Source organism: Odocoileus virginianus, chromosome 28 (genome assembly GCF_023699985.2).
Source record: "Odocoileus virginianus isolate 20LAN1187 ecotype Illinois chromosome 28, Ovbor_1.2, whole genome shotgun sequence".
NCBI lineage: Eukaryota > Metazoa > Chordata > Mammalia > Artiodactyla > Cervidae > Odocoileus > Odocoileus virginianus.
This window is the reverse complement of record NC_069701.1, coordinates 38423555-38451499: the sequence shown is the minus strand read 5'-3', so window position 1 is coordinate 38451499 and position 27945 is coordinate 38423555. Positions and strand designations below refer to the sequence as shown.

Below are 27945 nucleotides of genomic sequence, written 5' to 3'. Positions count from 1 at the left end.
ATTCTCCGGTCAGTATCGTTTCCCCTCCTCAAACAGCAGTTCCCAGACCTAAGAAGATCACCTCAAGGTCGGGGATCGGGCCACGTCACCCCAGATCACGCTGGTTTTGCAAGATTGCCTATGGGTCGAAACTGGGTCCCGCCCGTCTTGCACAGCCAGCGCACCCACGTGCCTGGCGTAAATAAGCGAGCGCGCAGGCGCCCCCGGCCGGCGCCCATTGGCCGGCGCCCCGCGGCCCCGGAGCTGGGGGAGGACTAGGGCCCCCCAGCCGCGGGCTGCTCCGCCCCGTCGGTTGGTCCGCGCATCTGTCCGTGCGTGAGTCCGGGCCGCCAGCTTCGCCCTCGCCATGGCACCCTGGCTGCAGCTGCTGTTGCTGCTGGGGCTGCTCCCGGCCGCCGCTCCGGCCTCCAGCAAGCCTCAGGCGGCCGGCGCGCAGGCCTGGGAGCTGGCGTCCCCGGAGCTGCGGGAGCCCGTCCGCTTCGCCCTGGAGATGTACAACCGCGGCCGGGCTGCCGGGACGCGGGCCGCGCTGGGGGCAGTGCGCGGTCGCGTCCGCCGGGTGAGGACGCGCTTGGGGTGGGGCTCCTGGGTCCGCGGTGAGCCGGGCTCTAGCCCGAGGGTTGGGAACTTTGGGCGTGACTTGGGGCGGGGACGTTGGACTAATAGTGATGGGGAAGGGGGAAGGGGGCACGGTGGGGCTGCGGGCCCCATAAAGGCTGGACAGAGGAGAGGGTGGCCGTGCTGCCACTCACCCGCCCTTCCGTCCAGGCGGGCCGGGGGTCCCTGTATTCTCTGAAGGCGACCCTGGTGGAGCCTCCCTGCAACGACCCCACGGTGTGTCAGCTCCCGGTGTCCAAGAAGACTCTGGTGAGTGATGGGGTTCCTGCCATTCCCTTGCCTCCAGGTCGAATCTGGCTGTAGTTGGGACGATCTGTCAAGTCAAGGGGGCGGGATCTGAGGCCTCATCTACCTCACCCCGACACTACCTAGGCCTGGAAGGTCAGAGACCAAGATGCTATAAAAGGGCGGGAGTCTGGATGCTGGCTCCCGGACGGTGTCTCGCTCCCCACTGTGGGCGAGATTGCCTTGAGATGGTCCTCATCTGAGGACTCTCCAGCTCCATCTTGCCAAAGGCCTTGCTCTCCTCGCAGCCCCCTGACTGGCTTCCTCCTTCCTCTTCCTGCAGCTCTGCAGCTTCGAAGTCCTAGACGAGCTAGGGAAACACATGCTACTGAGGCGGGACTGTGGCCCAGTGGATACCAAGAGCACAGGTGCCGGGAGCGCCCAGGGGTGCTGGGATGGTTCAGGTCAGACTTCACTCAAGGTTCAGCCCTGCTTCTCTCTTCCAACTCTCTCCAGATGACAAAAATGAGACTTTCAGTTCATTCCTTCCACTGCTGAATAGGGATCCCCTCCCCCAGGTGAGGAGCCTGTCTGTCTGGGGAGCTGGCTGCGGCCTTACGTTCACTATCTTCCCTCCACCCTGGCCTGGGGCTCCCATATCTGTCTGAGAAGGACTTGTGAAGACTCCCTCTCTCTGCCTTTCCAGGACTTTTCTGTGAAGATGGCTTCGATCTTCAAGGACTTTGTCACCACCTATAACCGGACATATGAGTCGAAGGAAGGTGAGGCCCTAGCCTTGGCTGGACGTGTCCCGATCAGATCAGGACCTCTCCCCCGACTTGGCACCTTAGTGTTGGGGAAGGGCAGAGAGACCCCCAAGTCCCCCCAGGTTCTTGTTTAGCCTCTCAGGACTTGGCAGTCACCTTGGGTAGCTGGCACTTCTCCCGTCTGATCTTCCTGGTCAGAAACCATAGGTCTCTATCATTCTGGGTAGAGTGGGATGGGGCAAAGGCCAGGTTTTCTCTGCTGGAGGACCTCTGGCTTGGTGGCCTTTTCCCATGACCTTCTGTCTTTGGAGCCCATTTTAGTTCTCCTTTCATACCTGGGGAGTCATCACCCTATTTTAGCCTCACTCTTATCACTTGCAGATCTGGTCCTGACACCCATTTCAGGGTTCTGCTCTCCTCTCTTTTTAAAATTATATTTATTTTTATTAATAATAAATAAATATTATATAAATAATATAAATAATTAACATATAATATATTGATAATAAATATAATAACATATATTTATAATATCAAATATTATAAATATTTAACAGTAAACATTTTATAAATAAAAATTTACAAAATAATTAAATATTAAATTATAATAATTTAAGTATTATAAATAATAAAGACCTGGCTGCACCGGGTCTTAGTTGCAGCACGCAGGATCTTTCGGGTGTGGAATATGGGATTTAGTTCCCTGACCAGGGATTGAATGCAGGCCTCCTTCTTGGTAGTGTGGAGTCTTAGCCACTGGACCACAGGGTCATCCCCTGCCCTTCTTGAAATAAGCTTCAGACCTGATCCAGAGTCCACTGTTCCCCATGGAGACCTCTGCCTCTTATCCCCAAGCATTTCTCCTTTATAGTCTGCCTGGGGCTCAAGCCTCACTTCTGCTCGTTGGTCCTCAGAAGCCAGTTGGCGCATGTCCGTCTTTGCCAATAACATGGTGCGAGCGCAGAAGATCCAGGCCCTGGACCGTGGCACAGCTCAGTATGGGGTCACCAAGTTCAGTGATCTGACAGGTAGGGGTGGTGGCCAGAGCCCTCACAGTGCCTGGAAGAGACAGGGCCTGCTCCCAAGGCCCCTGGGTAGGACTGGCTTTGAATACTCTTTTCCCACCCCCGCCCACCTTTGTCCACAGAGGAGGAGTTCCGCACCATCTACCTAAACCCCCTCCTGAAAGATGCGCCTGGCAGGAACATGCGCCTGGCCCAGCCCGTCACCACTGTTCCTCCGCCTCAGTGGGACTGGAGGAAGAAGGGGGCTGTCACCGTTGTCAAGGACCAGGTCGGACCCCGAAGAAGCGAGGGTGGGATACGCGGGCTGCACTGGCCTTTGGAAGGGACCCAGCCCTGACTCTGCCCGTCTCTTGCAGGGCATGTGCGGCTCCTGCTGGGCCTTCTCAGTCACAGGCAACGTGGAGGGCCAGTGGTTTCTCAAACGGGGGACCCTGCTCTCCCTCTCTGAGCAGGGTGAGCATCCCGCTGTGCCCCCCTGTCCCCAGCCCAGCCCCTCTGGAGGGCTCCTCGGGACCAGCCTTCTGTCTCCTAGAGCTTGTGGACTGTGACAAGACTGACAAGGCCTGCCTGGGCGGCCTGCCCTCTAACGCCTACTCTGCCATAAGGAATCTGGGTACGCATTCAGGAGGGGCGTCAGGAGCACAGCTCCCTCCCCCAGAAGTCACTTTGTGAGGGTGGGAGACAGTCCTGTGAACTGGGTTCAAGTCTTAATGCTGACCTCTAACTGGCTGAAGACCTTGGGCAGGTCAGCTCTTTCAGAGCCTCACTTGTCTCACCTGTGAAATGGGCCTCCTTGCACCCACTTGATAGGATTGCCTTGAGGGTCAAGTGAGGGGAAGGTGTGTCAAGTTCCCGGTGCAGAGCAGGGGTCTTGCTGTTTTCACTGCTTGGAGGCCTGTAGTGCTGCTGAACCCAGGAGCAGCACACCTCCCCGCCCTAACCTGGCAGTTCCATACAAAGACTGGGGAGGGAGCCTGGCAGGGGTCTGGGCCAGATTGGGAGCAAACGGTCAGGGCAGGACAAGTAAGCCAAGATCAGGAGTCCTAGGAATGCTGTGGGGAGTCAGGACTCAGAAATTGGGAGCTGGGTTCCCTTTGTGCCACATATCTCACTGGAGGCTGCCCCATGCCTGTGGGCCTCAGCTGAGCCATCTCGAGAAAGAGGTCCCCTTCAGAGAGGATGGCCTGTGGCCTGGGGTAGATGGAAAACACGAGGCCTTGTGTACGAGGGGCTCAGCACAGCCCCTGGCCGGGAGCAGATGAGTATGGTGAGTAGGGCCCACCTTTCCTCTAACTTCTGATCTGCCGGCCCCCTTCCCCACAATCCCAGGAGGGCTGGAGACAGAGGACGACTACAGCTACCGAGGCCGCTTGCAGACCTGCAGCTTCTCTGCAGAGAAGGCCAAGGTCTACATCAATGACTCAGTGGAGCTGAGCAAGAATGAGCAAAGTAAGGGAGGGCGGGGGGGTGAGGAGAGGCCTGGGGGGCGGGGGGCTAGGGCCTGGGTGCCCCCTGACACTGGCCCTCCCCTGTCTCAGAGCTGGCGGCCTGGCTGGCCAAGAACGGCCCCATCTCCGTTGCCATCAACGCCTTTGGCATGCAGGTAGGGCCCCAGCCTTGTTGCTCCGGCTCCGGCTCTTGCTGACTCCTCCCCTACTTCTCGGAGCTGGCCCCTACTTTACTTTTAATCATTTATTTATTTTTGGCTGTGCTGGGTCTTCGTCGCTGTGTAGGCTTTTCTCTAGCTGCAGCGCGCGGACTTCCCGTTGCCGTGGCTTCTCTTGTTGCGGAGCACGGGCTCTAGGCGCTCGGGCTGCAGTAATTGCAGCATGTTGGCCCCCCCTGCTCTTATTCTCCCCCCTCAGTTCTACCGCCACGGGATCTCCCACCCCCTGCGCCCCCTCTGCAGTCCTTGGCTCATCGACCACGCCGTGCTGCTCGTGGGCTATGGCAACCGTGAGTTCCGCTCGCCCCTATGCCCATCCAGCCTGGGTCACAGCATCTCAGGAACCTTGTCCTACCCGCTGCCTCAGGCTGTGGACCAGGCAGGATCACCCATCCTCTCTGTGAATGGGAGAGCCAAGGGGGTGGGAGGTGTGAGCAGTTGTGGATGGGTGGGTGTCTTCTCCAAGCCCTAGAGCCGCTCCTGGTTTCTGGGAGCATGGTAGGTGGGCCTGTCTTGCCTTTTGCTCTTCCCCTAGTACCTGTCGCCCAGTAGGCCCACAGCAAACACGTGAAGAGTGCCCAGTGCCTGGGGCCCTGGCTGGAGACTCGGGGGTCCCTGACTCTCCCTGTGCTCCACACTGCCCGCCCCCCAGGCTCTGCCACTCCCTTCTGGGCCATCAAGAACAGCTGGGGCACTGATTGGGGAGAGGAGGTGAGTCTTGCCTGCTTGGCCCCCAGCCCTCCAGCCCCCATCCTGCCTTGGCGCCCTCACCGACGCCCCCTCCCCGCAGGGTTACTACTACTTGCACCGTGGCTCTGGGGCCTGTGGCGTGAACATCATGGCCAGCTCAGCGGTGATAGACTGAGGCGCACTAGCGCAGGATCTGGTGTGGGCCAGAACGGCCCCTCCCCAGGAGGCAGAGCTGGCCTAGGGACGGGCACCGGGGACCCCAGGGTGAGCAAAGGCCACAGGACACAGGCCCTCCCCCCACTCCCACCCTGAAGTTCCCCAGCAGCACCTTTGCTGAATGGTGATAGCTAGGAGGACTGGGGTGAAGGATGATGTCTTGGCAGCCGAAGCTGGGGCAAGAACCCTGGGCTCGGGTAAGGAGCAGGTGGGAAGAAAACACTCTGGTCTTAAAGCCAGCTCTGTCCTCAGCAGGCTATGTCTTCCCGCCCCGGTTTTCCTCTAAAGCTGTAAACTTTCTGGTTCCCCTGGATTGGGGGACCATGTTGCTTTCCACATCTAGAGAAACTTGTCACCGACCTTTTCTAACACAATAAAGAGGTGTCCTGGACCCCAGTGTGGTGTGAATGCTCAGACCCTGAGGGCCAGGAGGGGTGCTGGGGAACCCCTGGAGGGTCAGCGTGGGGCAGCTGATCCTGCCCAGAAACCTGAGGGCCCAAGCTTCTGCCTTAGGAATCAGTCGGAGATGGAGAGGGGTCCACGATGGATCTTTATTGATAAATACTCGGCTCTGTGGCTCTGGCTCCAAGGGATGGGTAGGATCAGCTAGAGGGAACACCCTCTCTTTGGACTTGAGTAGGGAGGCTCGGGGGTCAAGGTCAGAGGTCACTCTCCCCGTAGAGGGCACTGGAGAAGGCCACGTAGTCCAGGGCTCCAGCTGGAGCCCCGGCCCCCTTGTAGGGTGCCATGCGGCGGATGCAGTACTCGGCCTGCTCCGCCGGGAGTTCCCGCCGCAGCTCCTCGGCGGTGATGTAGTTCTGGGGGAGAAGAGGGTTTGAGGGCCCCCAGGTCCCAGTCCCCGCCCCCCACCCACCAGCTCCCTCCACCCCTGCCAGGGACTCACCTTGTCTCCCGCAAGGATCTTGAACGAGGCCACAACCTGCTCAGCCGTGTCCGTCTCAGCTGTCTCTCGGGTCATAAAGTCGATGAAGGCCTGGAAGGTCACGACCCCGGCTGCGTTGGGGTCCACCATGGTCATGATGCGAGCGAACTCCACTTCCCCCTGCAGGGTTAGAGGCCGGACACTGAGCCCAGGGGTGCTTAAGCCAGGAGGGCTCATGGTGTCCCCCTGGCTTGACGACCCCAGTGACAAGGCGGCCCCCTTTCTCCGTAGACGGTCCACTGCAGCCTTAGCTCTGGCTCTGGAAAATCCTTTCCACTGGGGTGAGCTCTACTTCCTGCCCGTGGCAATGCCCTGCTCCTGACCTCTTCCCCACGCCCTTGTAGTGCTCTCTCTCTGATGTGGATATGTTGCAAGCTCAGGCTCTGGAGTCACACAAATTAATTTACCTCGGAATTTTGGTAGCTGCGCCCCTAGGAAATGGGGTAATTCTCACCAGCCCCAGGAGGTGGATGAGGAGGAAATGAAGGTGTGAAGGTGGGAGGGACACAGTGGGTGATCAGTATGTAGGAGAGGCCACGGAGGGGACCCCAGGACAGGGCTGGAGGACACTCACCAGGTCGTAGCCCATGGAGATGAGGCAGGCCCGGAAGTCGTCAGGCTCCATCATGCCATTCCGCTTCTGTAGTTGAGGAGTGGATGTCAGGCTCCAGCCCCAATCCCCACCCCCCGGCCAGCCCCCAGGTCCACTACCCCACAGGACAAGGCCCCTGCTGACCCGGTCAAAGTGGTTGAAGGATGCCCGGAACTCGTTGAGCTGCTCCTGACTCAGGCCCTTGGCATCTCGGGTCAGTACCTGGTTCTCCACCTCATTGATGGTGCGGGCAATGGAGGTGAGCAGCTGCTCCCAGCCCACGCGGATGTGCTGTGAAAGCAGGAGACAGTCCGGGTCAGTGGGCGGCCAGTGCCTGGCCATGAACTCTGGCTCCACCCCCAATTCACCATCTGACCCTGGCCAAGTCCTCCCCCTTGCTGGGCCCCACTGGGAGGTTCCACTGAGTGACATCCAGCAGCCCTTCCTGCCATAAAGTTTGATGATTTATTACATACTGATCAACCAGCCATGGCCACCCCAGGCTTCCCCGCAGCACTGCCTTCCCTGCAGTCCTAATCGCCGTGGCCCCACCTCCATGCTGTAGACGGTGTGCTTGTTGTCAAACACCAGACTCTCCTGCAGCAGCTGGTGGTCCCCCTCCAGCCGGTCGATGTTGCTCTTGTAGTTGATGATATTCTGCTCCTGCTGTCGCAGGCCCGCCATCTGCTCCTCCAGAGAGCCGGCCATCCCCGCGGCCAGGCGCCCCACTTCCTACAGGGGGACCGGGCACATGAGGGCTTCCAGCCCCCGGTGGCCCAGCCCCTGGTCCCCCTCTCCCAGGTTGGCTCCCTGATCCAAGCCTTACCTCCACCTTCCCCTGGATCCAGGGCCCGATGGCGTTGGCCTGGGCTGCAAACTGCCGCCGGAGCCTCTCGTTTACCTGCTGCCGCGTTAGCTCCTCCTGAAGCATCTGGTCACGGCTGGGTACCAGCTTTCGGACCTGGAGGAGGGTGGTGGTGTCAGGGGCAGCTTGGGAGTGAGGGGAGGGCTCCAGCCCCTCACAGGGCTCCTTACCCTGAGCCAAGGGCTCTGGGGAGGGGGCAAGCTCTGAGCAGGTCACACAGCCTCTCTGCTCATTTCCTGGCTATAAATGAGGGCCCATGCCGACACTCTTAACGAACTTAGATTGTTCTGTACAACAGTCTGGCCCCCACACCAGAGCTAATTATGCTTCAATCAGGCCCAACAGGAAAATGCTGTTATGGCCATTTTACAGAGAAGGCCAAGTCAGGCAAGGCGACCTGTCCAGCACCATGTAGAATCTGTGGCAGACCACAGATCCGGAGACAGACTTGATTCTCCATGTCTCAGGACACCTGAGATTCTCAGGGTGGTTTAGAAGGCGTCTACACAGGAGGGAGGCGGGGAAAGGCCACTGGTGGCACTGACCGTGTCCCACTTGGTGTTGATGTCCTGCGGGGTGAGGGCGATGTACGGGTTGGTGGAGCTGGGCCGTAGTCCGTACGTTTGGCAGATCTTCTGGATCTCACCCTGGATGCCCAGGATGGCACCCCTCTCTCGGTCGGCCTCAGGCAGTGTTGCCTTGAACTGGTCATGTGCTGTCACCAAGCTCTGGGGACGACAGGCAGGAAGCATCAACCAGCGCCCCTACCTCCCGCAGGCAACAAAGGATGGCCAGGGGGCCATTCACCGGCAGCCAGGGCAGCACTGGCCAGAGAACCCAGGCCTCCTGACTCCCGGCATTCTAGAACTGGGCTTCTCCTCTGGCCCCCCATTCCCCAGGAGCCCAAAGGGGTGGCCGACAGAAGACAGGCCACTTCCTTGTCATTCCATCGAACCCTGGCACACCTGGAGCCCCTGCACCCACCTGGGTCTCCTCCACCGAGTGCACCAGCCACACGTCCTGCAGGTCCTCCACGGCGCCGTCCAGCCAGTTGTTGAAGGGCGCTGCCCGCCGGGCAAACTCCAGCTGCAGCTGATCGATGGTCTCCAGGAGCTTCTCCATCCGCTGGGGGCCACAGGGATGGCCAGTCAGCAGCCCGCCCAGCAGGCCCCTCACCCTCCTCCAGCGTCCAGCCTTCACCCCCGGGTCCCCAGCTTCACCTCTAGTGCATCCCGCCTCTTCTGGGTCAGCGTGCCCAGGTTGTCCCACTGGTCGCAGATGGCCTGGCAGCGGCTGTTCACCGAGGCTGCCTCGTGGTAGTCCAGCTCACTGGGGACGGGACGGAGGGTGTCTGTGGAGCCAGATTCCAGCCCAGATTTCTGCCTGACTGTCCCTCGGGGGGCTGGACTCTGGGCCCAGGGGTGGTGAAGGCATAAAGGAGCCAGGGTAGATGGGGGTGAAACAGGGCTTTCCTAGAGCAGGGCCTTCCCAGTGGGTGCCTAGGAGAAGGGGGTCCTCAGCTCCAGTCCCTGGAAAAGTTTGGGAGGAGGGGCGGGGCCTGGAGTTTCCTGGACAGGTTTACAGGAGGTGGCAGGAGGCCAAGGCTGTGGTGACGGCCTGGCCGGCCCAAAGCTGCAAGGAAACGTCAGCTTAGGGGACAGGGTTACAGAAGGAGGGCAGAGCAAGAGGTGCTGGGAAGGACAGGGGTACCAAGGCGGGGTTATTGAAGAGTGAAAGGTCTGCAGGGCTTTGGGAGCAGGGGCGGGGCCCGAGGCCGAGGGGGCGGGGCCCGAGGCCGAGGGGCGGGGCCAGGTGGGGGCGTTACCCCCCTACCACCACCACACCGGGGTGGGCCCCAGCGGACTCCATGCCTACTTGAGCTCCTGGGCCAGTGCGGCGATGTGCTCCACGCGGTCCTGGTGCGCCGCCAGGTCGCTCTCGAAGGCCTCATGGCGCCGCAGCAAGGCCCGCACCTCCTGCAGCGAAGCCGTCTCGTAGTCCCTCTGGCTCAGCATCTCCTCCTTTCCTGCGTGGAGAGAAGCCCGGCTCGGGTCACCCAGGGGCGGCTACGCAGGAGCAGGGGGTCCGAGGCCCGTGTGTGACACTGGAGATTCCCCATCCGTGAACGTAGGTGATCACTCCTGCCCAGCCTGCACCTAGCGGTCTGCTCTGAGACGCCAGTACGATAAAGTGAAGGGAAGCTCCGGCTCCAGGGCATGGTTCCTCAGTGACGTCAGGGTCCCCGAGCTTACATGATCTGGAGTGGCCCTTGGTTCCCTTCCAGTATTATTTGGTTGCAAAAAGGGACTATAAAACAGGCCTCCAGCTTCCTTGCAGAACCCTACCCGTGCCTTCTATCAGGACCCCGTACACCTCCCACCAGCCTCCCCCCAATCTGCACAGGACACATTCAGGCCCCAGAGCCACCTACCCCGGGTCCAGGCTTCATGCAGGGAGGCCTTCTGCTGGAACTTCTCTGCCAGGTGCTGCAGCCGCTGTAGGCGCCGGATCTCGGAGAGCAGCCAGTCCTCATAGCCCTTCTCTACTTGCTCCAGGCCCCGCCATGCGTTGGCAATGTCCTGCGGGCCAAGCAGAGAGAGGCGCCCTCCATCATGGTTCACCCATTATACAGACGGGAACAGAGAGTCCAAGGGGATGCGGGCAGGCCCGGGGGTCCCCCTCTCCCCACCGCCTGGCTCACCGAGACCAGCTTGCCCTCGGACGGCATGAAGGCCGGCCGGTGGCTCAGCCGCAGCTTGGTCTGCAGCGTGTTGAAGTTAATCTCCAGCTGGCACTTCTCCTGCACGCGGGGTGGCTTGTGCAGGCGCCGGTAGTCCCGGAAGTCCTCCAGCTTGCGCTGCATGGCGCTCATGCTGGGCTCGCCCACGCGGTTCTCCAGCCACGGCACAGTCCGGCGGATCCATTCCAGCAGCTGCGGGGTACAGGCAGGGGCAGAGCACAGAGGGCTGAGCGGGCCTGCTCACCTTGCCTACCTGTCTCCAGCCACGCCCAGGCTGTGGCCAACAGACCAGTTCTTGAGTGGGGCGGCGGTGGGGAGGGGGTCCCCACTAGTCAGAGGATTAGGGGCCAGTGTAGTTGGCCCAGAGCAAAGGGCCGTGAGACTGTCTAGAGATGAGTGACTGAATGAATGAATGAGTGGGTGGCAGGAGCCTGGATGGGCAGAACGGGGCAGGAGGCAGGTAAAGATGGCAGCAGGAGGCTGGAGGAGGCAAGGCTACTCTGAGGAGAGGGAGGCTCTGTAGTCCAGACTGGGGGTCAGCTGGGATGGGAGGAGCAGCAGGGCTGGGATGGGGGAGCAAGGGAGGGGCAGGGGAGGCCCTCTGTGGCCCCAGTCTTACCTCACTGGCCAGTTTCTCATACTCCTCCATCAGCTTCTCATTCTCCTGGTTCACGGCCAGCACCTTGCAGATCCTGTTGGCAGCTGTCTCTGCCTTCGGTGGGAGTGGGCAGAAAGGCTGGTGTTAGAACAGGACACCCGACCCAGACTCCCTCTGCAATCCCTAAACCCTGTGTCCATGCATACCGATAGGATGAGGGCCGCATGCCTTGTAGGGTGAGGAGGGAGCTTCTAGGCCAGAGGCCTCTGTGTCTGAGTGCCCCAGGGATCGAGTATGTGCTGCTGGGACAGTGGTGTCCCCGTGGGGCCTGGCACCTCCAAATGTTGAGGGGCTGCCAAGGGTGGGCCCCTGGGCCACATACCCAGCCCAGGTGGCAACCACTGAGCCCCTTACCTGCTCCGCCCCCGCGAAGGCATGGTAGAAGCAGGAGACGTAGGTCATGATGGCCTTCTCATCGGGCTTTGGGGTGTTCACGATGTCTGGGGAGTGGCAGCCAGGTGTCAGTTGGGCAAAGCCACGAGTGGGGAGTGGGCTTATGCCCCCACCCAGGCAAAGAGCTCCCTCGGGATGGGAAAGGGCAGAGACATCCAGTCATGGCCACCAGCTGCCCCAAACCCAGCTCTTCCCTGGAGCCTTCTCGGATCACCTCAGGGCCCAGCGACCTCCCCCTCGGTGGGGTGAGGACAGCAGGAGGGCGTGGCTGAGTGAGCAGACCCTGTAGCCCTCATGAACTGCCAGTGTCCCTGCCTGCTGTCTCTAAACAGGCCACGCCTCTGTCTGCCTGGCTGGCTGGGCTTCCCGCAAGTTCACAGCCAGGGTACCAGGCACAGTAAGTACCCCGAAAAGGTCTGCTGGTTCAACTGCTAAAGCCTTTGGAGGCATAGGGACAGGAGGCAGGATGCCCCAGAGGAGCTCCCAGGATGAGTGACCGCCATGCCGCCAAGTGACCCAGGTAACTGGGATGTGAGGGCGGAGCCATTACACAAGGGCCGAGGCGGGAGGGGCTGGTTCCACTGGATGAGAGGGACAGGGGACCGGATAAGGACTCCTGGAGACGGGGCCTGTTGGCAGGAAGGGCTCTGCCCAGGGAGCAGGTTGGGGGGCGGAGCATCCCGGGAGGAGGGAGGAGCCGGGACAAAGAGGCAGAGGTAGGATGCTGCAGCCTGGTGCAGAAGTGGAGTCCTCACGCGGGCGAGGCTTCCTCTTACCTTCTGCATCCAGCATCTTAGGGATGTCCAGGTACTTCTCGGCCACCTCGAAGGCGGTGTTCAGGTTGCCGATGGGGTCGTCCTAGGTGATGTGAGGGGAGAGAGGTGAAAGGTCATCTGGGACAGAGACTGGGGAGTCGGGGCTGGGACTGGGGGGGCCTACCTTGCGCAGTTTGGCGTAGTCAATGAGGTCAGGGCGGTGTCGGTGGATGAGAGCGCAGAGGGCCAGCCCATCCTTCCAGCTGGACAGAGAGAAGGAGGGTCAGGCCTGGGGTCAGGCTGGGGCCCTGCCCTACCCTAGTCCCAGGAGCCCTCCTATCTGGATGGCCTCATCTGTGAAATGGAGTCAGGTTCTAATACCATGCTTGGCATTTAAGGCCCTGATTACCAGCCATGGACCATTTCCTCCAAGCTCATCATGAGTCCCTCACCCTGGGCTTACGCTACACCACTTTCTAGGATTTTTTGGCCTCTGGGTCTTTGCTCACAAGGTTCTCTCTGGCTGGAACACCCTTCCTGGGATGTCTCCGGTGCTCCCTCTTCTAGGAATTCCCCCTCACCCTCCTGGATTCAGTTCAACATTGACTGAGTCCTGCCATTTTCAGACCCTGTTGCAGGAACTTGGCTGTGACCTCTCCCCTCCCTGGTTCTCCTGGGCCAGACTCCAGCTCTCTGGCCCAGACCCCAGCAGACACCCCACATGCTGACCAGCAGACAGACCTGGTGTGGAAGTTCTGCACGTTGACGTTGCGGTACGGCGCCGTCTTCCGCTGACACCACAGGAGCAAGCCTTCCTTGGCCGAGGTTTCTGAGTGAGGATGGGGATGAGTGTTGTTTGGGGAGGGGTCGGGGTTGAGGCCTGCCCTTGCCCTCATCTTCCCCACCTCCCTGCCACTCACCTTCCACAGAGATGTCCTGGATGGCGAAGCGAAGGATGATGGTCCAGATCATGCCCAGGGTCATCTTCAGGTTCCCGTCAACAATCTCTGCCGGGTGGGGCGGTGGGGACATGCTCCACCTGACCACCAGGCCTCAGCCCCCCTCCCCCCTGCCTTGCCTTCTGGCCCTTGTCTGCATTCCAAGGCAGGCACCGACTAGGTAGATGCTCAATCATTTTACTTCAAGGATTCACTGAACACCTCCTGGGTGCCAGGGCCTGTGCCAGCACTGTGGGTACCTTTGCTCCTTACAGTCACTCCTGTGAGGAGCGGATGGTTGTCCCCGTGGTTGAGATGAGGAACCGCACCCCTAGCCCCTGCTAGCCGCCTCCTGCCACCTCCTCACCTTCAGCACCGATGGACACCAGCTTCACCCCCTTGCTGGCAATGAAATCCAGGGCCTTGTTGACATTGGCGATCTTGTGGAAGCGCATCTTGCCTTTGTCTGGCCTGGGCAGCCTTTCTCCTGGGTGTGAGAGGAGAGATCAAGGGTCAAAGGACATGAGAGGAAGCTGAAGACACGGTCCTCAAACTTCCCCCTCCCTCGGCACGTCCCCTCCAGCACTCGGCTGGCACTCTGGGTTCCCCTGGGTCCTGGGGTCCCTGTGCACTGATTTGCACCCCTCACCTGAAATGACCTCCAGGAGCAACATGAGTTTGAGGCCATTGCGGAAATCCTCCTCGATGTTCTCGATCTGGGTGCCAGCCTTGCGCAGGTGCGAGTTGCACCAGGCAGTGAAGGTCTGGGGGCAGAGGACAGCGCTCAGACCCTAGTGCTGAGGACAGGGCACTGGCTCCTTGGTCAGGGTAGATCTCAGAGCCCGAGGCCTTGGATGCAAGTTCTGGCTCAGCCACTCACTTGCTGTGCATCTGGGGCCAGCCCCTGTCCCTCTCTGAGCTTTAATTCTCTTGGAAATGGGGAGAAATGGGGTCTGGGGCCCCTTCAGATCCCAGTGTGGATGCTGCCAGCACAACAAGAGCTTTGGCCAGTCTCCAGCCAGTGTGGGGCCCCCTGAGACACCAGGGACACTGCCTTACTAAAATCTGAAATGTTTCAGGTCGCAGCACAGATGGCTTGGAAGGTTTGGTCCGAGGGACTGTGCATCTGTGTTATTATCGTCTCAGCCCCACTGACCTCCTAAGGCTATTGTGAATTGGCCCCCAAGCGGCCCATGAGGCTGCTCGAGCTTTGCAGGCCCTCGAGGAACAGCGGGACACTGAGGCACAGCCTGACCTAGTTTCTGGAGGAGACTGCCCGCCCTCTCCGGCCAGGGCGTGCTTCAGCCTCAGCCTCTGTCTGAGATGGGAGGGGTGATATATGCTGCGTGCCTTTGGGGGATGGCAGTGACCTAGAGCCTGGTGTACAAGTTTCTACAGCCTCCCAAGGCCTCAGGCCCCGGATTCTGCCCTCAGCTGGCAGTCCTTGGTAGAATCCATACTCAGACTCCCACCCCAGCTGAGCTACTGTGACCTGGGATGTGCCCCTCGCCCTCTCCTCGGCTCCATCTCTGTACAATTCGAGTTCAGAGTCAATGATGTCTCAGGTTCTTCCTCCCCTGATCTTGCAGGATCCTGGGATTCAAAGCATTTCCCCCTCCCATCCCCCCCCGCCCCCCAGAGCAGACACCCCAAGGAAGGAAGTTGGAATTCTTTCCCTCAAGTGTATAAGTGGGTGCTGAGCACTGCTCGATGCCGCCCCGAGCACAGGAGAGCGCTGGTGGATTCTCTGTAGTTCCTTCCTGCCCTGGAGTCTCAGATGCTCTGGGCACAGACAGGGCAGTGGGAAAGGCAGGTCTGGGGAGGCCTCCATAGTGGAGGAAGCAGATTCCCTCATAGGACAAACATGACTTTTAATGAGATTTGGTTCCTGCCCTAAAGGAACTCAGTCAATCAAAGAGTCCTGTGGGCCTGTGAAGTGCTGGGAGAGACTAGCATTGAGGAGCTTAGGGGATGTATTCTTTAAATCAGGTGTTCTTCAAACCTCTTGGGGAAAGTGAGTAACTGATCAGAACTGTGATGGAAGAGCAAGAGTTACTCAGGCAGGGAAGGACGGGCAAGGGCATTCTAGGCAGGGGTGGCCGCAGGGCTTGGTGATGAGAAACAGTTGCTAGGATTGTGGGGCTACAGCCATCTGGGCACCGCTCTGGGATGTTGGGGTATAAGAGGTGAGAGGCGGGCCGGAGGGGTGGCAGAGGCCAGGTCATGCAGGATCTTGAGTGCTAAGCCAGGGAGTGTGAACTTGATCCTCAAGGCAACGGGGAGGGAGAGGGGCAGAACTGGGTTTTAGAAAGTTCATTCTGGTTGCAGAGAATGGCTTGGCAGAGTAGAAGGGAAAAGTGAGGAGGTGGCGACTGAGACCAGGGTGAGGGAGGGTGTCAGTGAGTGGGACGGGTAGGAGCGAGGGGGTGAAATGGAAACATTTGTCCTTGCTAGATTCTAAGCTCTCTGAAGCAGGGGCTTTATTTCATCCCCTGCTGAATTTCTGACACCTGACACAGTGCCTGGCACATACCAGGACCTCCCTAAGAAATATTAAACAACTGTTTTCAAATGAGGTTGAATAAAGAGGACTCTGGTGTCAGATGGGAGGAGGCAGGAGTGCTCTAAGATATGGAGGAGAAGCAGGGATGGGGTGGGGCTAAAGTTGAGCACAGAGATGTTCATTACATTGTAATAAACACTGCTGGTTGAGAAACAACTGGCTTATCCAACTTCAGGGAACACTAATGAATTTACAAAGCATCTACATGGGTGCAATCACTGAGTAAGTGGATGAAGTGGGTGGCTGTAAATTGGTTTGGAAGGATGTTCCTGATACTTTGAAGAAAGCGAGGTACAGACTAGCCTGTGTCTTATGAGGGGCCTGTGAACCTGATCTGGGAGAGGCCTGGGTGGGCGGGGGTGGGGTGGGGAGCGGAGTTGCAGAGCAGGTGGCAGCGGGAGCCAGGGCAGGGATGACATCACTGGGAGACTGCTGGACCCGAGGACCACAGCCCTGCTTGGAGACAGGTGCAGAAGGAGCCTGGGGGGAGGCAGATCACCCGGCGCACCCTAGCCGTGTCAGCTGAGCCTCCCAGCCCCTGGGGTCACCTCCTGTCATCTAACTCAGCGGAAGTGCTCTGATTCTAAATCCGGGATTCTCTAAATCCTGCAAATTCCACCGAGCACCCCTGTTCCCCACCCTTTCCTGGGGTCACACGCTGTTGGCAAGTGATGAGTCTAATGACCTCACAGTGCCCCCCTACCCCCAGCCTGCCACTCCCCAGCATTTCCTCACTCCAGGCCCAGATCACTTTCTCTTCTGGGTCCCCAGGTGTCCTGCCCCCTCCATCTGGGAAAGTCTAGGAGTGAAAATAGATCGGGGAGGGGAGGCCTGAGTGCCCTACAAGGCTGGACCTGGGCAGCAGCTGCCCTCTCAGCTCCTCCAAGGCGCTGCCTCAGCACAAAGTGTCCATCTGGCCCAAGAGTCAGGTTACCTACCGCGAAAAGGAACCCAGGGCTCCCCTCCTCCCCGACCTTGTGGCCTTTTCAGCAGATTCAGGGCCCTTGGGGTGGGGAGGGGTGTCTTGGGAAAGAATGGGGGAGGGACAAACAATGGGCAAAGACCCTCAGGTTGCCTGGGGGGGGGACTGTTTTCTGACAGTATATGATGTGGGTCCTACCTTAGCCTCAGTTTCCTCACTTGACAATTGAGATAGAGTGACCGTGGACATCATGCTGGACAGAATATAGCGAGGGTGGGTAGGAAATCTGGAAGTCTACCACTTCCCCCATACTCTTAAGTTCACTAGTTGCCTAGCTGCAAGTCCTCAGGTGGGGTCTGGGAATATTTCAGAAAAGGCGGGGGGTGGGTGTGGAGAAAGATTGATTTTTCCTAACCCCACCCCACCCAAACTTGGATCTCCAGGGCTTTGCCCAAACCATATTCTTTAGAAAAGTGGGCCCAGGTGAATGAACCCTTGGGAGGTGGAGATCGAGATCCCAGAAATCCTTCTTGTCATCCTAAACCCCTTAAGAGGGTCCCCAGCCCTCTCCTTGGGCTCTGGTGGACAGCACAGGATTGATGGCCAGAGCCCAGGCTAGGAAGTGGCACTGAGGGTTAAGACAGGCTCTTGCCCCTGACCTACTGAGATGCCAAGAACAAACCGCCTTGTTTCTCAGGCCTCAGTTTTGCCATCAGGAAATGGGCTAGCACTCACTTTCCGCTGCTGCTTCTCCCAGGCCGGGTCCAACAGTAGGTCGCGGTCCCAGTCCTCCTCCTGTTCCATGTACTCGCCGCCCCCGCGGCCGCCGCCCGCGAAGGGCCCCTCCCCGGTCCCCAGACCCTCGGGCTGCAGAACCATCATCATCTTGTTCGGGCTTCTGGCTCCGCTCTGCTCGGCGCGCTCCAGAACACGGGGGCCGCGTTAAGTAGCGCCTGGCCCAGCCCCGGATCGGATTCGCGCTAAATATGGGGGAGGAGGGTGGGGCCGGATGGGGGCGAGGGCGCTCGGGTCGGGACCAGGCAGGAGATTGTCCTGGGGCTAAGAGACTGCCGAATTTTGAGGCTCTGGGATAGATCCCGTGGCGGAGATCCAGGGTTCGCATTCTGGCTCCGCCGCTTGGGCGCTGTGTGACTTTGAGAAAGCCACGGGCCCTCTCTGAGTCTTTCCCCATATGTACAACGAAGATGACGAGGATAATCGTGGCGGCAGACCACTCTGGAAGCTGTCTTTTGGATCTCCTCCTGACCCTTTTCCTGAGCCGCGGTGGTGGGAAACAGGGACCACTATTCCCATTTCACAGTCAGAAACACCGAGGCGCCGAGCTGTTTGAATGTTTTCTGGGGTGATGAAGGGAGACACTCGAGCATGAAGAGGGATTCCAAGCCAGCTGGATGGGCCGAGGCAGGGCTATTAATATCAGGGCTACTGGGGGAAGAGGGGGAATGTGCTGAGCCGGGAATCCCCGACGCCACCAAGGCTGCAACTCAATCCTGGCTTGCTGGCCACCTCGGCCAGCTTGCCCGGTGGCCGCGGGAGGGGCGGGGCGTCCGCGGGAGGGGCGGGGCGTCCGCGGGAGGGGCGGGGCGTCTCCGGAGGGGCGGAGATATAACCGCGCTGCCCTACCCGGTTCCAGCGCCAACGAGATTCCAAGCATCTCTTTGGCTTGTTCGGCCGTCCAATTACATCTCCGTACCTGTGGGCCCGCCCAGTGAACCGGAGCGCTCACGCGCCTCTTCCGAGCTTCTATTGGTTGTAGCAGACGTCTGTTTGCCACTATCCCTGCCTCAATACGGAAGCGGCGGGGTACTAGCGGGGGGCCCTACCGCTAGTGGGCCATGGGGCAGCCCTGGGCGGTAGGGACCGCGGAGGCCGCTCCCGCGCGGCTGCCCCTCGTGCTCACCGCGCTTTGGGCTGCGGCGGTGGGCCTGGAGCTAGCTTACGTGTTAGTGCTGGGCCCCGGGCCACCTCCGTTGGGACCCTTGGCCCGGACCCTGCAGGTTGCGCTGGCAGCCTTCCAGCTGCTCAACCTACTGGGCAACGTGGGGCTCTTCCTGCGCTCGGACCCCAGCATCCGGGGTGTGATGCTGGCCGGCCGTGGTCTGGGCCAGGGCTGGGCGTGAGTGGGGCTCGGGATCTGGCGCGGGGGAGAAGCGGGAGCTTGGCGCAGGGGGAGGGCCCTAGGACCTGAAGATGTTTGAGCCGCTTGTTAGAGCCAGAGAATTCTTTTACAGCCAGAAGGCAGAACAAGTTTCATTCATTCACTTACGAATATTATTGAGCACATTATTATGTGCAGGGTACTATTCCAGGCACTGGAGGTACAATAAAACGTATTCCTGATTTTAGTGGGGGAGGGCAGATGATAAACTTCAGGGTCGTAAATAAATAACGTAGAATGTTAGAAGGTGTTGGTGGTCAGGAAACAGAAAGAGTGCAGTCTCAAATAGGGTGGTCAAGGTAGGCTTCATAGAGAAGGTGGCGTTTGAGGAAAGACTTAAAGGCGAAGGGAGAGTTAGCCATATTCATCTGGGGGAAGAATGTGCCAGGCAGAAGGGACAGGTGATGCAAAGGCTCTGAGGCGGTTGTGTGCCCAGCATGTTTTGGGAACAGCAAGACAGCCAGTGTGGCTGAGGTGGTGTGCGGGGGGAGAAGAAAGTGTGGAGATATAAAGACTTTGTAAACAGACTTTGAAGACTTTGCTTTTTACCAGAAGTGAAATGGAGAGCCATCTCAAGGTTTTGAGCAGAGGAGGCATATGATTTAGATTTTATTTTATTATTTCTTTTCCTTGGTCTCGCTGTCAGGCTTGTGGGATTTTACTTCCTGGACCAGGGATCAAACACAGACCCTCAGCAATGCAAGTGAGGAGTCCTAGCCGCCGGATTGCCAGGGAATTCCCCTTAGCTTTTTAAAGGATCAGTCTGGCTGCTGGGGCGAGACTACAGTAGAGGGGATAAAGGTGGAATCAGGGAGACCAGTTAAGAGGCTGTTGCAATAATTCAGGGCAGAGTTCATGGTGACTTGGACTAAGCTGGTAACAGTGGAGGACAAAAGTTTGCTCCTGGATGTTAGAAACCAGCCAAAGACCTCAGGACTGGCGTTGTCAGACCTGCTGTGCGAGAAGTGGAAAGGCTTGGGAAGTGGTGTTCAGCCTGCATTTACTCCCCCGTGAAGAACCTGAGGCTTAGCAAGGGCAGGGGCTGTGCCTGGTTCCCCAGGATGGGCTCAGGGGCTGATCCAGGCACCATGAGGGGCTCTCCGAGCTTCTGGAGGGACTGATCCTGTGGTTCCTTCCCGCAGTTACTGCTACCAGTGCCAAAGCCAGGTGCCGCCGCGCAGCGGGCACTGTTCTGCCTGCCGCATCTGCATCCTCCGCCGGGACCACCACTGCCGCCTGCTGGGCCGCTGCGTGGGCTTCCGCAACTACCGGCCCTTCCTGTGTCTCCTGCTCCACGGCGCGGGTGTCCTGCTGCATGCCTCTGTGCTGCTGGGCCCGGCCCTGTCGGCCCTGCTGCGAGCCCACACACCCCTCCATACCGCCGCCCTGCTCCTGCTGCCCTGGCTCATGTTGCTCACAGGTGGGGAGCCCTGGATGCGGGGGAGTGTGTGTGTATGGGGGGGCGGGGGCCGGGGAACCTCCCCACAGAGGCCGAGGCACATCCTGGTGGGCGAGGGGATTCCTGGCGGGTTCTCCAGGTAGTGCCCTAGGGACCCAGTCCCAAGGTCGGTTTCAGGAGGCAGGGGCAGCTGGGTATTCACGTGGGTGTGCAGTCTGGTAAATCACAGGGCCTGGACACAGGTACAGAGCTCTGGCTGAGAGAATCAGAGGAGGAAAGACTGGTGGGATTTCACTGGGCGGGGCAGATGGGATGGTGAGGGAGTATTCTCAGTAGGGAGGTGGCATTCAGACCTAGAGAAGTAGTGTGAACACAGACTTGGAGGTTGAGAGCAGGGAAGACATTTGGAGGGAAACGTGAGGATTAAGGCTAGGATGTAGATGAGGACTGGGTGATGGAGGGCCTTGAATGTGACGTGAGGAGATGGTCCTCACTTGGCTGGGCAGTGGGGAGCCAGTGAAGGTTACAGGCAGGCGGAGGTCCAGTGTTTGGAAGTTGGGAGGGGACATCTTGGATCAGGAGGCTGCTTGAGAGGCTGTGTTCTGGATGAACACACTCTCCTCCGACACCACCGAAAACAGAAACCCCACTGGCTTTTCATACTTTGTCCTCTGCCCCCCGTGATGCTTTGGGATTCCTCTCCCCAACCCCTTCCTCCTGAGCTGTCCACAGTCCTCTCTGTAACCTTGTCCTGCAGTTACTAAACTTCCGGACCACTCCGAACAGCGAGTGTGTCTCCTTATCCTGTCCAGACCCAGCTCTGTCCCCAGGACCCCCTCCTTGCGGCCCAGGGGAGACCTTGGGAGGAGGCCCAGTGGGTTGTCAGGGCCTTCCTCTGCTGACCCTGGCTTCCTGCACTGCTCTCCTCGGTGACCTCCCTGCCTCCATGGACACTCAAGCCCTCAGCTGCTCCTCTCTGAACGAATGACCCCCCTTGGTCATCCACGGTTTCCCACTTGCTCCCCACAGTCACTGAAGACAGTCCATCACCACATCTCTCTCAGCCCTGGGCCTTGTTGAGTGCATCGGCATCCAGAAGTCTGGGTGAATGGCTCTGATGGCCCAATTTCTTATCTTCTCCTCCCACATCCCACCCCAGTCCATCAGAATCCAAAATGTGTCACCTCCCAAATCACCCCATCAGCCACCCCTTCTCTGCTCCCACCTCCTCTCCTACCCAGCTCACTCTTTACTCTGTGACAGGAGCTCCTGGGCCTCACCTTTCTGTCCATCAGCACCTGCCACTTCACCGCCCTCATTTCCACCAACCTCCTGCAGCATCTCTGGCCTCTCAGCTCCATCTTCCTTCCATTGTGCCTTCCTGGCTCCTCTGTGTCTGCCCTTGTGTCTCCTTAGAGCTGCCAGACATGCCTGGTCCTTCGTGACAGCTGATACTTGTCACATTCACGGCTGCTGACCTCAGCAGACCCTCAGTAGTTCCTGGTTGTCCTCCACTGCAGCTCAAACCTTCCCACTTTCCTGTCCTCCAAACCCCCATCTCTCTTAAAAACCCATCACAGAGAAAAGTAGTTCAGAATTGGCTGTCCTGTCGCAGGGCAGAAGCTGACTGCCCCAACTTCCCTGGGTACCCAGCCCCTTCTCCCTGCTCAGAGGCCTCACACTGTGGGTTGCCTCTCCTCCGGCCACTCCAGGCTGCCTCCCTGGGCCTCCTTTGGGTTTTCCAGCTGGTACCAGGCCTCTGTCATCCCATGTCCTCCTCCTCCAGCTCACGCTTTCTGGCTCTTCCATTAGCTGCCAAGTCAAAGAACTTGGCTGGGCTCAGAGACTACTTTTCCTTGCCTCTCCCCACCCCTGTTCCAAACTGGCTCCTGCCCCCACCCATTCTTCAACACTGCCACAGTCCCCTGGCCTCTGTCTCCATGAAACCCAGAGGAGCCTTCTGAGTTCTCTTCTTGCTTCATGAGACCTTTCAGCTTCGTACCACTGATGGCCTTCCACCTCCTGAAAGGACTCTACCTGGACGTCACTGACAGCTTGTACTTTGAGTTTCCTCCTTCCTTTCTGGTTTCCCTCTCTCTGGTCCCCAAAGACCTGGTTTCCTGGCTGAGGCACCGTTCTCATCTCCCTACACACTCTACTGGGTCTCAGAACCACCTGAGTACCAACCACTCACAAATCTGCACATCCAAGCTGGGCTTCTCTCCTGAGCTTCCAGAACCATCCATTCACTTGTCTTGCAGACATCTCTCCATCCTGCCTCAGGACCTTCAAACAGAGTATTTTCTCCTCTCTTCACCTAGCAAATACCTCCTCAACTTTCAGTTGTTGTTCAGTCATTCAGTCGTGTCCCAGCTCTTTGCAACCCCATAGACTACAGTACACCAGGCTTCCCTGTCCTTCACTATCTTCTGGAGTTTGCTCAAACTCAGGTCCATTAAGTCAATGATGCAATCCAACCATCTCATCCTTTGTTGTCCCCTTCTCCTACTGCCTTCAATCTTTCCCAGTATCAGGGTCTTTTCCAGTGAGTCACATCTTCCCATCAGGTGGCCAAACTATTGGAGCTTCAGCTTCAGCATCAGTCCTTTTAATGAATATTCAGAGTTGATTTCCTTTAGGATTGACTGGTTTGACAAAACGTGGTCCACTGCAGAAGGGAACGGTGAGCCGCTTCAGCATTCTTGCCTGAGAACCCCATGAACGGTATGAAAAGGCAAACTTCAGACACCACCCGAAATAGACAACTCTCTCAAAACAGATGAAGTTTATTTCCCTGAGCCTCTTAATAAGTTTGCATGTCATCTCCCCACCCCCACCATAGGCTTTTTTATATAAACTAATTTTTGCATTTTCATTCATTCATTCATTGTTTTTGGCTGCATTGGGTCTTCTTTGCCTCTGCAGGCTTTCTCTAGTTGTGGTGAGCAGGGACAACTCTCTAGTTGCAGTGCGGGCTTCTCACTGCAGTAGCTTCTCTTGTTTCAGAGCAAGGGCTCTAGAGTGTACAAACTTCAGTCGTTGCAGCGCCCAGGTTCTAGAACACAGGCTCAATAGTTGTGGCACACAGGCTGAGTTGCTCCTTGACATGCGGGATCTTCCCGGACCAGGAATCGAACCCTGCACTGGCAGGTGGATTCTTTACCACTGAGCCACCAGAGAAGCCCAGCTTTCTTTTTTTTTTGAACTTTTTATTTTGTATTGAGGTATAGCCGATTACCAATGTTGTGATAATTTCAGGTGAAAAGTGAAGCCAGCTCTTTTTTAATTCACATAGCATGAAACTCTTAATTTTAACCATTTTCAAGTGCACAATTCAGTTGTCTCTAGTATACTCACAGTGTAGTCCAGCCATCACCACTGTCTAATTCCAGACCGTTTTCATTGCCCCCAAAAGAAAGCCTCTACCCCTTAAGCAGTCACTCCCCATCCCCCACCCTCGAGTGCCCCCAGCCCCTGGCAACCACTGATCTTCTGTCTCCATGGATTTGCCTATTTGGGACATTTCATATAAATGGCACCATATAATACATGACCTTTTGTGTTGGACTTCTCTCACTTGGCAAAACATTTCACGGCATCTTGCAGTTCACTGGTTCAGCTGATACTTACTACCTGTTACAGATGAGGATGGTCCAGGATGCTTTTTCTGGCATCACACCCATCACAGCTGCCTGTCATTAAGTAACTGAGACATGATCTCTTGAATCTCTTGTGAGTTCCCTGAGACTGGAGATGCGAGCCTGGCATTCGTGGGGGGTGCTCACATGGGTGTGGTGCAGGAGTGAAGGTTGTGTCTAGAGCAGGGGGCTGTGTGTGCCCAGTTCACCAGTGTGTTCCCGTTAGCCAGCACAAGCTGGCCAGGGAGCAGTGACTGCAGGTTGCTGAGCAGAAGAATGCGCCCTGCTCCGTGGCAGAGGAGGGGACGGGAGGAGGGCAGGGGCCAGGCTCTGGGAGGCTGGGCCTGCTGCTGCTCCCTTACCCTCTGCTCTCCCCCTGCAGGCAGAGTGTCCTTGGCACAGTTCGCCCTGGCCTTCGTGACTGACACGTGCGTGGCGGGTGCGCTGCTGTGCGGGGCCGGGCTGCTCTTCCACGGGATGCTGCTGCTCAGGGGCCAGACCACGTGGGAGTGGGCTCGGGGCCAGCACGTGTACGACCTGGGCCCCTGCCACAACCTGCAGGCAGCTCTGGGGCCCCGCTGGGCCCTCGTCTGGCTCTGGCCCTTCCTGGCCTCCCCGTTGCCGGGGGACGGGATCACCTTCCAGACCGCAGCCGACGTGGGACTCATGGCTTCCTGACTCCAGGAAGCGCCTGAGCTTGAACAAGCCGCACACGGCGAGGAGAGGGGACTTGTAACTCATTTCAGGCCCACCCCCGCCCCCAGCCTCAGAGGGAGGCAGGCTGGTACTTGATGCCTGCTTTCAGCAACTCCCATCACCACCCTTGGGCTTGCCCATGCCCAGCTTGGACTCCTAGGGTCCAGGGCTTGGGCCCTGCGATTCAGCCTCTGTCAGTGGCCCCCGAGGACTGTGAAAGGTCTGGCAAGGGGCTGCTCGGCCTGCCTGGTCGCCCCATTGCCAGGTTAATAAAGTGCCCACTTGGTTCTGGAACTCCCTCCAGCTTTGTGGGTTTTTGGTCCTCCTCCGTGGCCCGGGCTGCTGTTTTTGTTTTCTTTGACTGTCAAGCCTGGGAACCACAAAATGCCTGAGGGTGTGAGGATCCAGAGCTCTGCCTCCTGTGGCCTTAGGGCAGGGGGGCTGGGGAGTCGGGGTACAGCAGGCTAAGACAGAATGTAGTGGTCCAGGTATGAGAACCCACACTTCTTCCCCAGGTTGAGTGCTTTATAGTGAGGAGTTTGTCAGCAGCCACAACCTCACTGAACTTGTCTCCAGCTAATCCAGTACCCTGGGCAGCAATTGTGCCAGTCAAGAACGTTAATGCTCTGAGAGGTGATGTAATAAGATTTCATGGGGTAGTAAATGGAGGAGTCCAGTTATGAACCCAGATCTTTGCACTCTGTACTTCACCCTTTTTTGCCTGACCAAAAAAAATCAAGGCAGAGAAATCGGGGTGGTGGGGGGGAGGGACGTTCAAGCATCGGTGCAGGATGGGGCCGAGATGGCTAAGCTCCTCCTCTCTGGCCTCTTCGGGAGCTCCTGGTTAAACACTTATTTAAATGTAGTGAGTAGACACTTCCCGTTACATGTGGCAAGTTTAGCTATGTGAGTTTACTTGTTTCCTCTTAAAGTCTGAAATGATAGTAAAGAAATGAAAAATGATATAAATTTACAAAGAGAAAATAGGGAGACAGCAGTAGACCAAAGAACCTGACAGCATCTTGAGAGATGAAAAATGGATAGAGGCTCATTTACTCTCCTAGAGAACCAGACGCTGCAATTAAGTGTTCCCCGAAGGAGGGGCCAAGAGGCCACCAAACCCCCAACCCCTGACCCCAAGCCGTGCAGAAGCTCTGGAGTTCCACCAGCACCATGAAAGGCTAGGTTTGGGGCTGACAAGAGGGACTGATTTAAGGTCTCTGTGAGGAGCAGCTAGACTGTCCCTCCCCCCAGGACCCAGCTGACCCCTTGCAGCCAAGCAGCTACCCCACTGCGGTGGAGGTGTGGGCTTTTGTGTCTTGGGGGAACTGGGGAGGGTGGGGGTGAGGGGCTGGACCAAAAGTGGGGTTGAGTTAAAATCTACAAATGCTGCTGAGGCAGGGGGTAGCCCTCCAATGACATGGCAGGTTGCCTTCCAAGAACCCTCAGAGAAGCCCAAGGCTCTGCCCACGCCCGTGAAGGTTTGAGCTGCTAGGACTTTGCTTTTTTAAACGGCATGCACTATTACTACTTAACTGTATATTAGGAACTTGCTGTAGCTGTCTCTTTGTACATAAGCTCTGGCAGACTTCCCGTTTCCTTCTCTGCTTTATCCCCATCCTCTAGAATCTTTTCTTGTTTTGTTTGGTTTTGAATTAAACAGTGAAGAGATGCAAGGAAATATTTAAAGAACACCCTCCCCACCCCCACTTCAGAAATGGATACCTAGACTTCCCTGGCAGTCCAGCGGTTAAGACTCCGCGCTTCCAGTGCACGTGGATACCCTTTCCTTTCTAGTCCCTGCTGTACCTCTCCCTGGTAGAGGAAAGAAACACTGCTGTCTGAATCATTCCCTTGCTTGCTCTGTGATTTATTATAGATGTTTTGCATGTTTCTTTTATATAAATGAAGCTACACCATGTTTATTTTACTGCAATTTGCTTTTTCTTTTAATACCATGTTTCTGAGATTTACCCAAATTAATATGTGTAGCTCTAAGGCATTCCTTTTGCTTGCTGTATAGTAATCCATCGAATATACAATTTATTTTTCTCTTTTGTCCCACTGATCATTTTATCTACCTGTGTGTGTTCCCCTAAGATCTATACTTGGCCCTTGCTCTTCCATATCCATTTTAGAATCAGCTTGTTACGTTCTATCAATAAAAACCCCTTTGAAACTGTGATTGAACCCAACTGAATCTGTATTATCAGTTTGGGGAAAATCAACATCAACATGAGATTGAAGTTTCCAGTCGTGAACATGGTGTATCTCTTCATTATGTTTTCAATAAAGTTACTTTTTCTGATAAATTGGTTAAACTTAAGTGCTTGATGTTGTGCTGCTGTTATTCATGGCTTATGAAAATAATTTTTTATGTCCAAGAAACCTAAAATTTACGATTTACTTGAAAATTCTGAGTTTTCTGTATGTATTATCATCTCTATGATTAAAAAAAATCTTCCATTTTACTTTTTATATCTTTTATTTTTCTTGCCTCTCTGTATGGGTGGAGGAAAGTGTGGGCACCCTTGACTTGTTTCTGACATTATAGGGAATAATTTCAATATTTCACCATAAAATATATTTGCTGGTTTTTGTAAAAAAGAGAAAAAAAAAAGTCTTTTATTAGGCTGAGAAATTTCCCTTCTATTCCAAATATGCTGAGTTTTTAATCCTTTTACTTTCATTCTCTGCCTCCTAAGAATGGCCTGAATATGGATTTTTAAATGTTTTCTATTTGTAGTCACTTTTTCTATTTTAATTAAGTTATTGGATAAATTTCTACCCCTTTATTTTGTGCCATCACCTGTCTTTTCTAGCTTTTTAATTTTTTATTTAAAGTTATTTTTTGCTGGATGTAGAATTCCAGGCTAATAGTTATTTCCTGTCAATATATTGAAAACTTCTGTCTTTATGGTCTCCACTTTGTTGCTGTTGTCTTTACTGTTCCTTTGAAGATACTTTTTGTCTCCAACCGTTTTAAAGGTTTATCTACCTTTGGTATTCTGCAGCTTTACTGTGATGTGTCCCAGTGTGGTTTTCTTTGTACTCATCTTAATGGGATTCCTGAGGCTTCCTGATTCTATGAATTGATGTCTTTCATCTGTTCTAGAAAACTGTCTTATCTTCAATTCTCAGTCATCTTTCTCTGTCCCCACTGGAACTCTGATTAGACCTTCCTACTCCATCCTCCTTATCTCTTATATAGCTCATATTTTCTCTGTTTCTGGCATTTTGGATAATTTCTACACATCTATCTCCCAGTTAAGTCTTTCTTCAGCTGCTAAACCAACCTATTAAAGTTTTTTTTGTTTCTGTTTTTAGTGGTTGTACCCACTTATCTGTTGAGTTTTACAAGTCAAATGTTTTATCATTTCTAGAAATTGTTTCGTTCCTTTTCAGACTTGCTTATTTTATATACTCTTGCTGTCTTACATTTTAAGTTTCCTTTTTC

General features: G+C 56.5%; 3 protein-coding genes across 6 annotated transcripts; 2 read left to right on the top strand and 1 right to left on the bottom strand.

Moving 5' to 3' along the window:
- The first annotated feature begins 223 nt into the window (after nt 1-223).
- Nucleotides 224-5598, top strand: CTSF (cathepsin F). 2 transcript variants are annotated; one of them, XM_020906532.2, is made up of 14 exons: nt 224-559; nt 769-867; nt 1187-1271; nt 1360-1421; nt 1550-1625; nt 2528-2638; nt 2758-2903; nt 2992-3088; nt 3168-3248; nt 3965-4084; nt 4174-4238; nt 4501-4591; nt 4954-5012; nt 5092-5598. In XM_020906532.2, exons 1-14 carry the CDS (start codon nt 347-349, stop codon nt 5164-5166), a joined length of 1380 nt encoding a protein of 459 aa, XP_020762191.2. In that variant the 5' UTR covers nt 224-346; the 3' UTR covers nt 5167-5598. The 2 variants fall into 2 exon arrangements, with proteins under 2 accessions (XP_020762191.2, XP_020762190.2); XM_020906531.2 differs by having other exon boundaries at nt 225-559; nt 2525-2638.
- Nucleotides 5599-5736: 138 nt separating this feature from the next.
- Nucleotides 5737-17482, bottom strand: ACTN3 (actinin alpha 3). 2 transcript variants are annotated; one of them, XM_020906529.2, is made up of 21 exons: nt 17312-17476; nt 13741-13855; nt 13459-13578; nt 13074-13160; nt 12895-12982; nt 12338-12416; nt 12175-12256; nt 11360-11445; nt 10967-11059; nt 10309-10539; nt 10039-10186; nt 9483-9633; nt 8828-8936; nt 8592-8732; nt 8153-8335; nt 7569-7703; nt 7295-7474; nt 6887-7033; nt 6725-6790; nt 6112-6270; nt 5737-6025 (listed from the first exon to the last, which is right to left on the bottom strand). In XM_020906529.2, exons 1-21 carry the CDS (start codon nt 17459-17461, stop codon nt 5867-5869), a joined length of 2709 nt encoding a protein of 902 aa, XP_020762188.1. In that variant the 5' UTR covers nt 17462-17476; the 3' UTR covers nt 5737-5866. The 2 variants fall into 2 exon arrangements, with proteins under 2 accessions (XP_020762188.1, XP_020762187.2); XM_020906528.2 differs by having other exon boundaries at nt 6725-7033; nt 17312-17482.
- Nucleotides 17483-18347: 865 nt separating this feature from the next.
- ZDHHC24 (zinc finger DHHC-type containing 24) lies at nt 18348-24782 on the top strand. Of its 2 annotated transcripts, none has more exons than XM_020906530.2 (3): nt 18348-18713; nt 19898-20175; nt 24175-24782. In XM_020906530.2, the coding sequence occupies exons 1-3, from the start codon at nt 18433-18435 to the stop codon at nt 24468-24470; spliced, it is 855 nt and encodes a 284-aa protein (XP_020762189.1). In that variant the 5' UTR covers nt 18348-18432; the 3' UTR covers nt 24471-24782. The 2 variants fall into 2 exon arrangements, with proteins under 2 accessions (XP_020762189.1, XP_070313779.1); XM_070457678.1 differs by lacking the exon at nt 18348-18713 and adding an exon at nt 18736-18915.
- Nucleotides 24783-27945: the final 3163 nt, after the last annotated feature.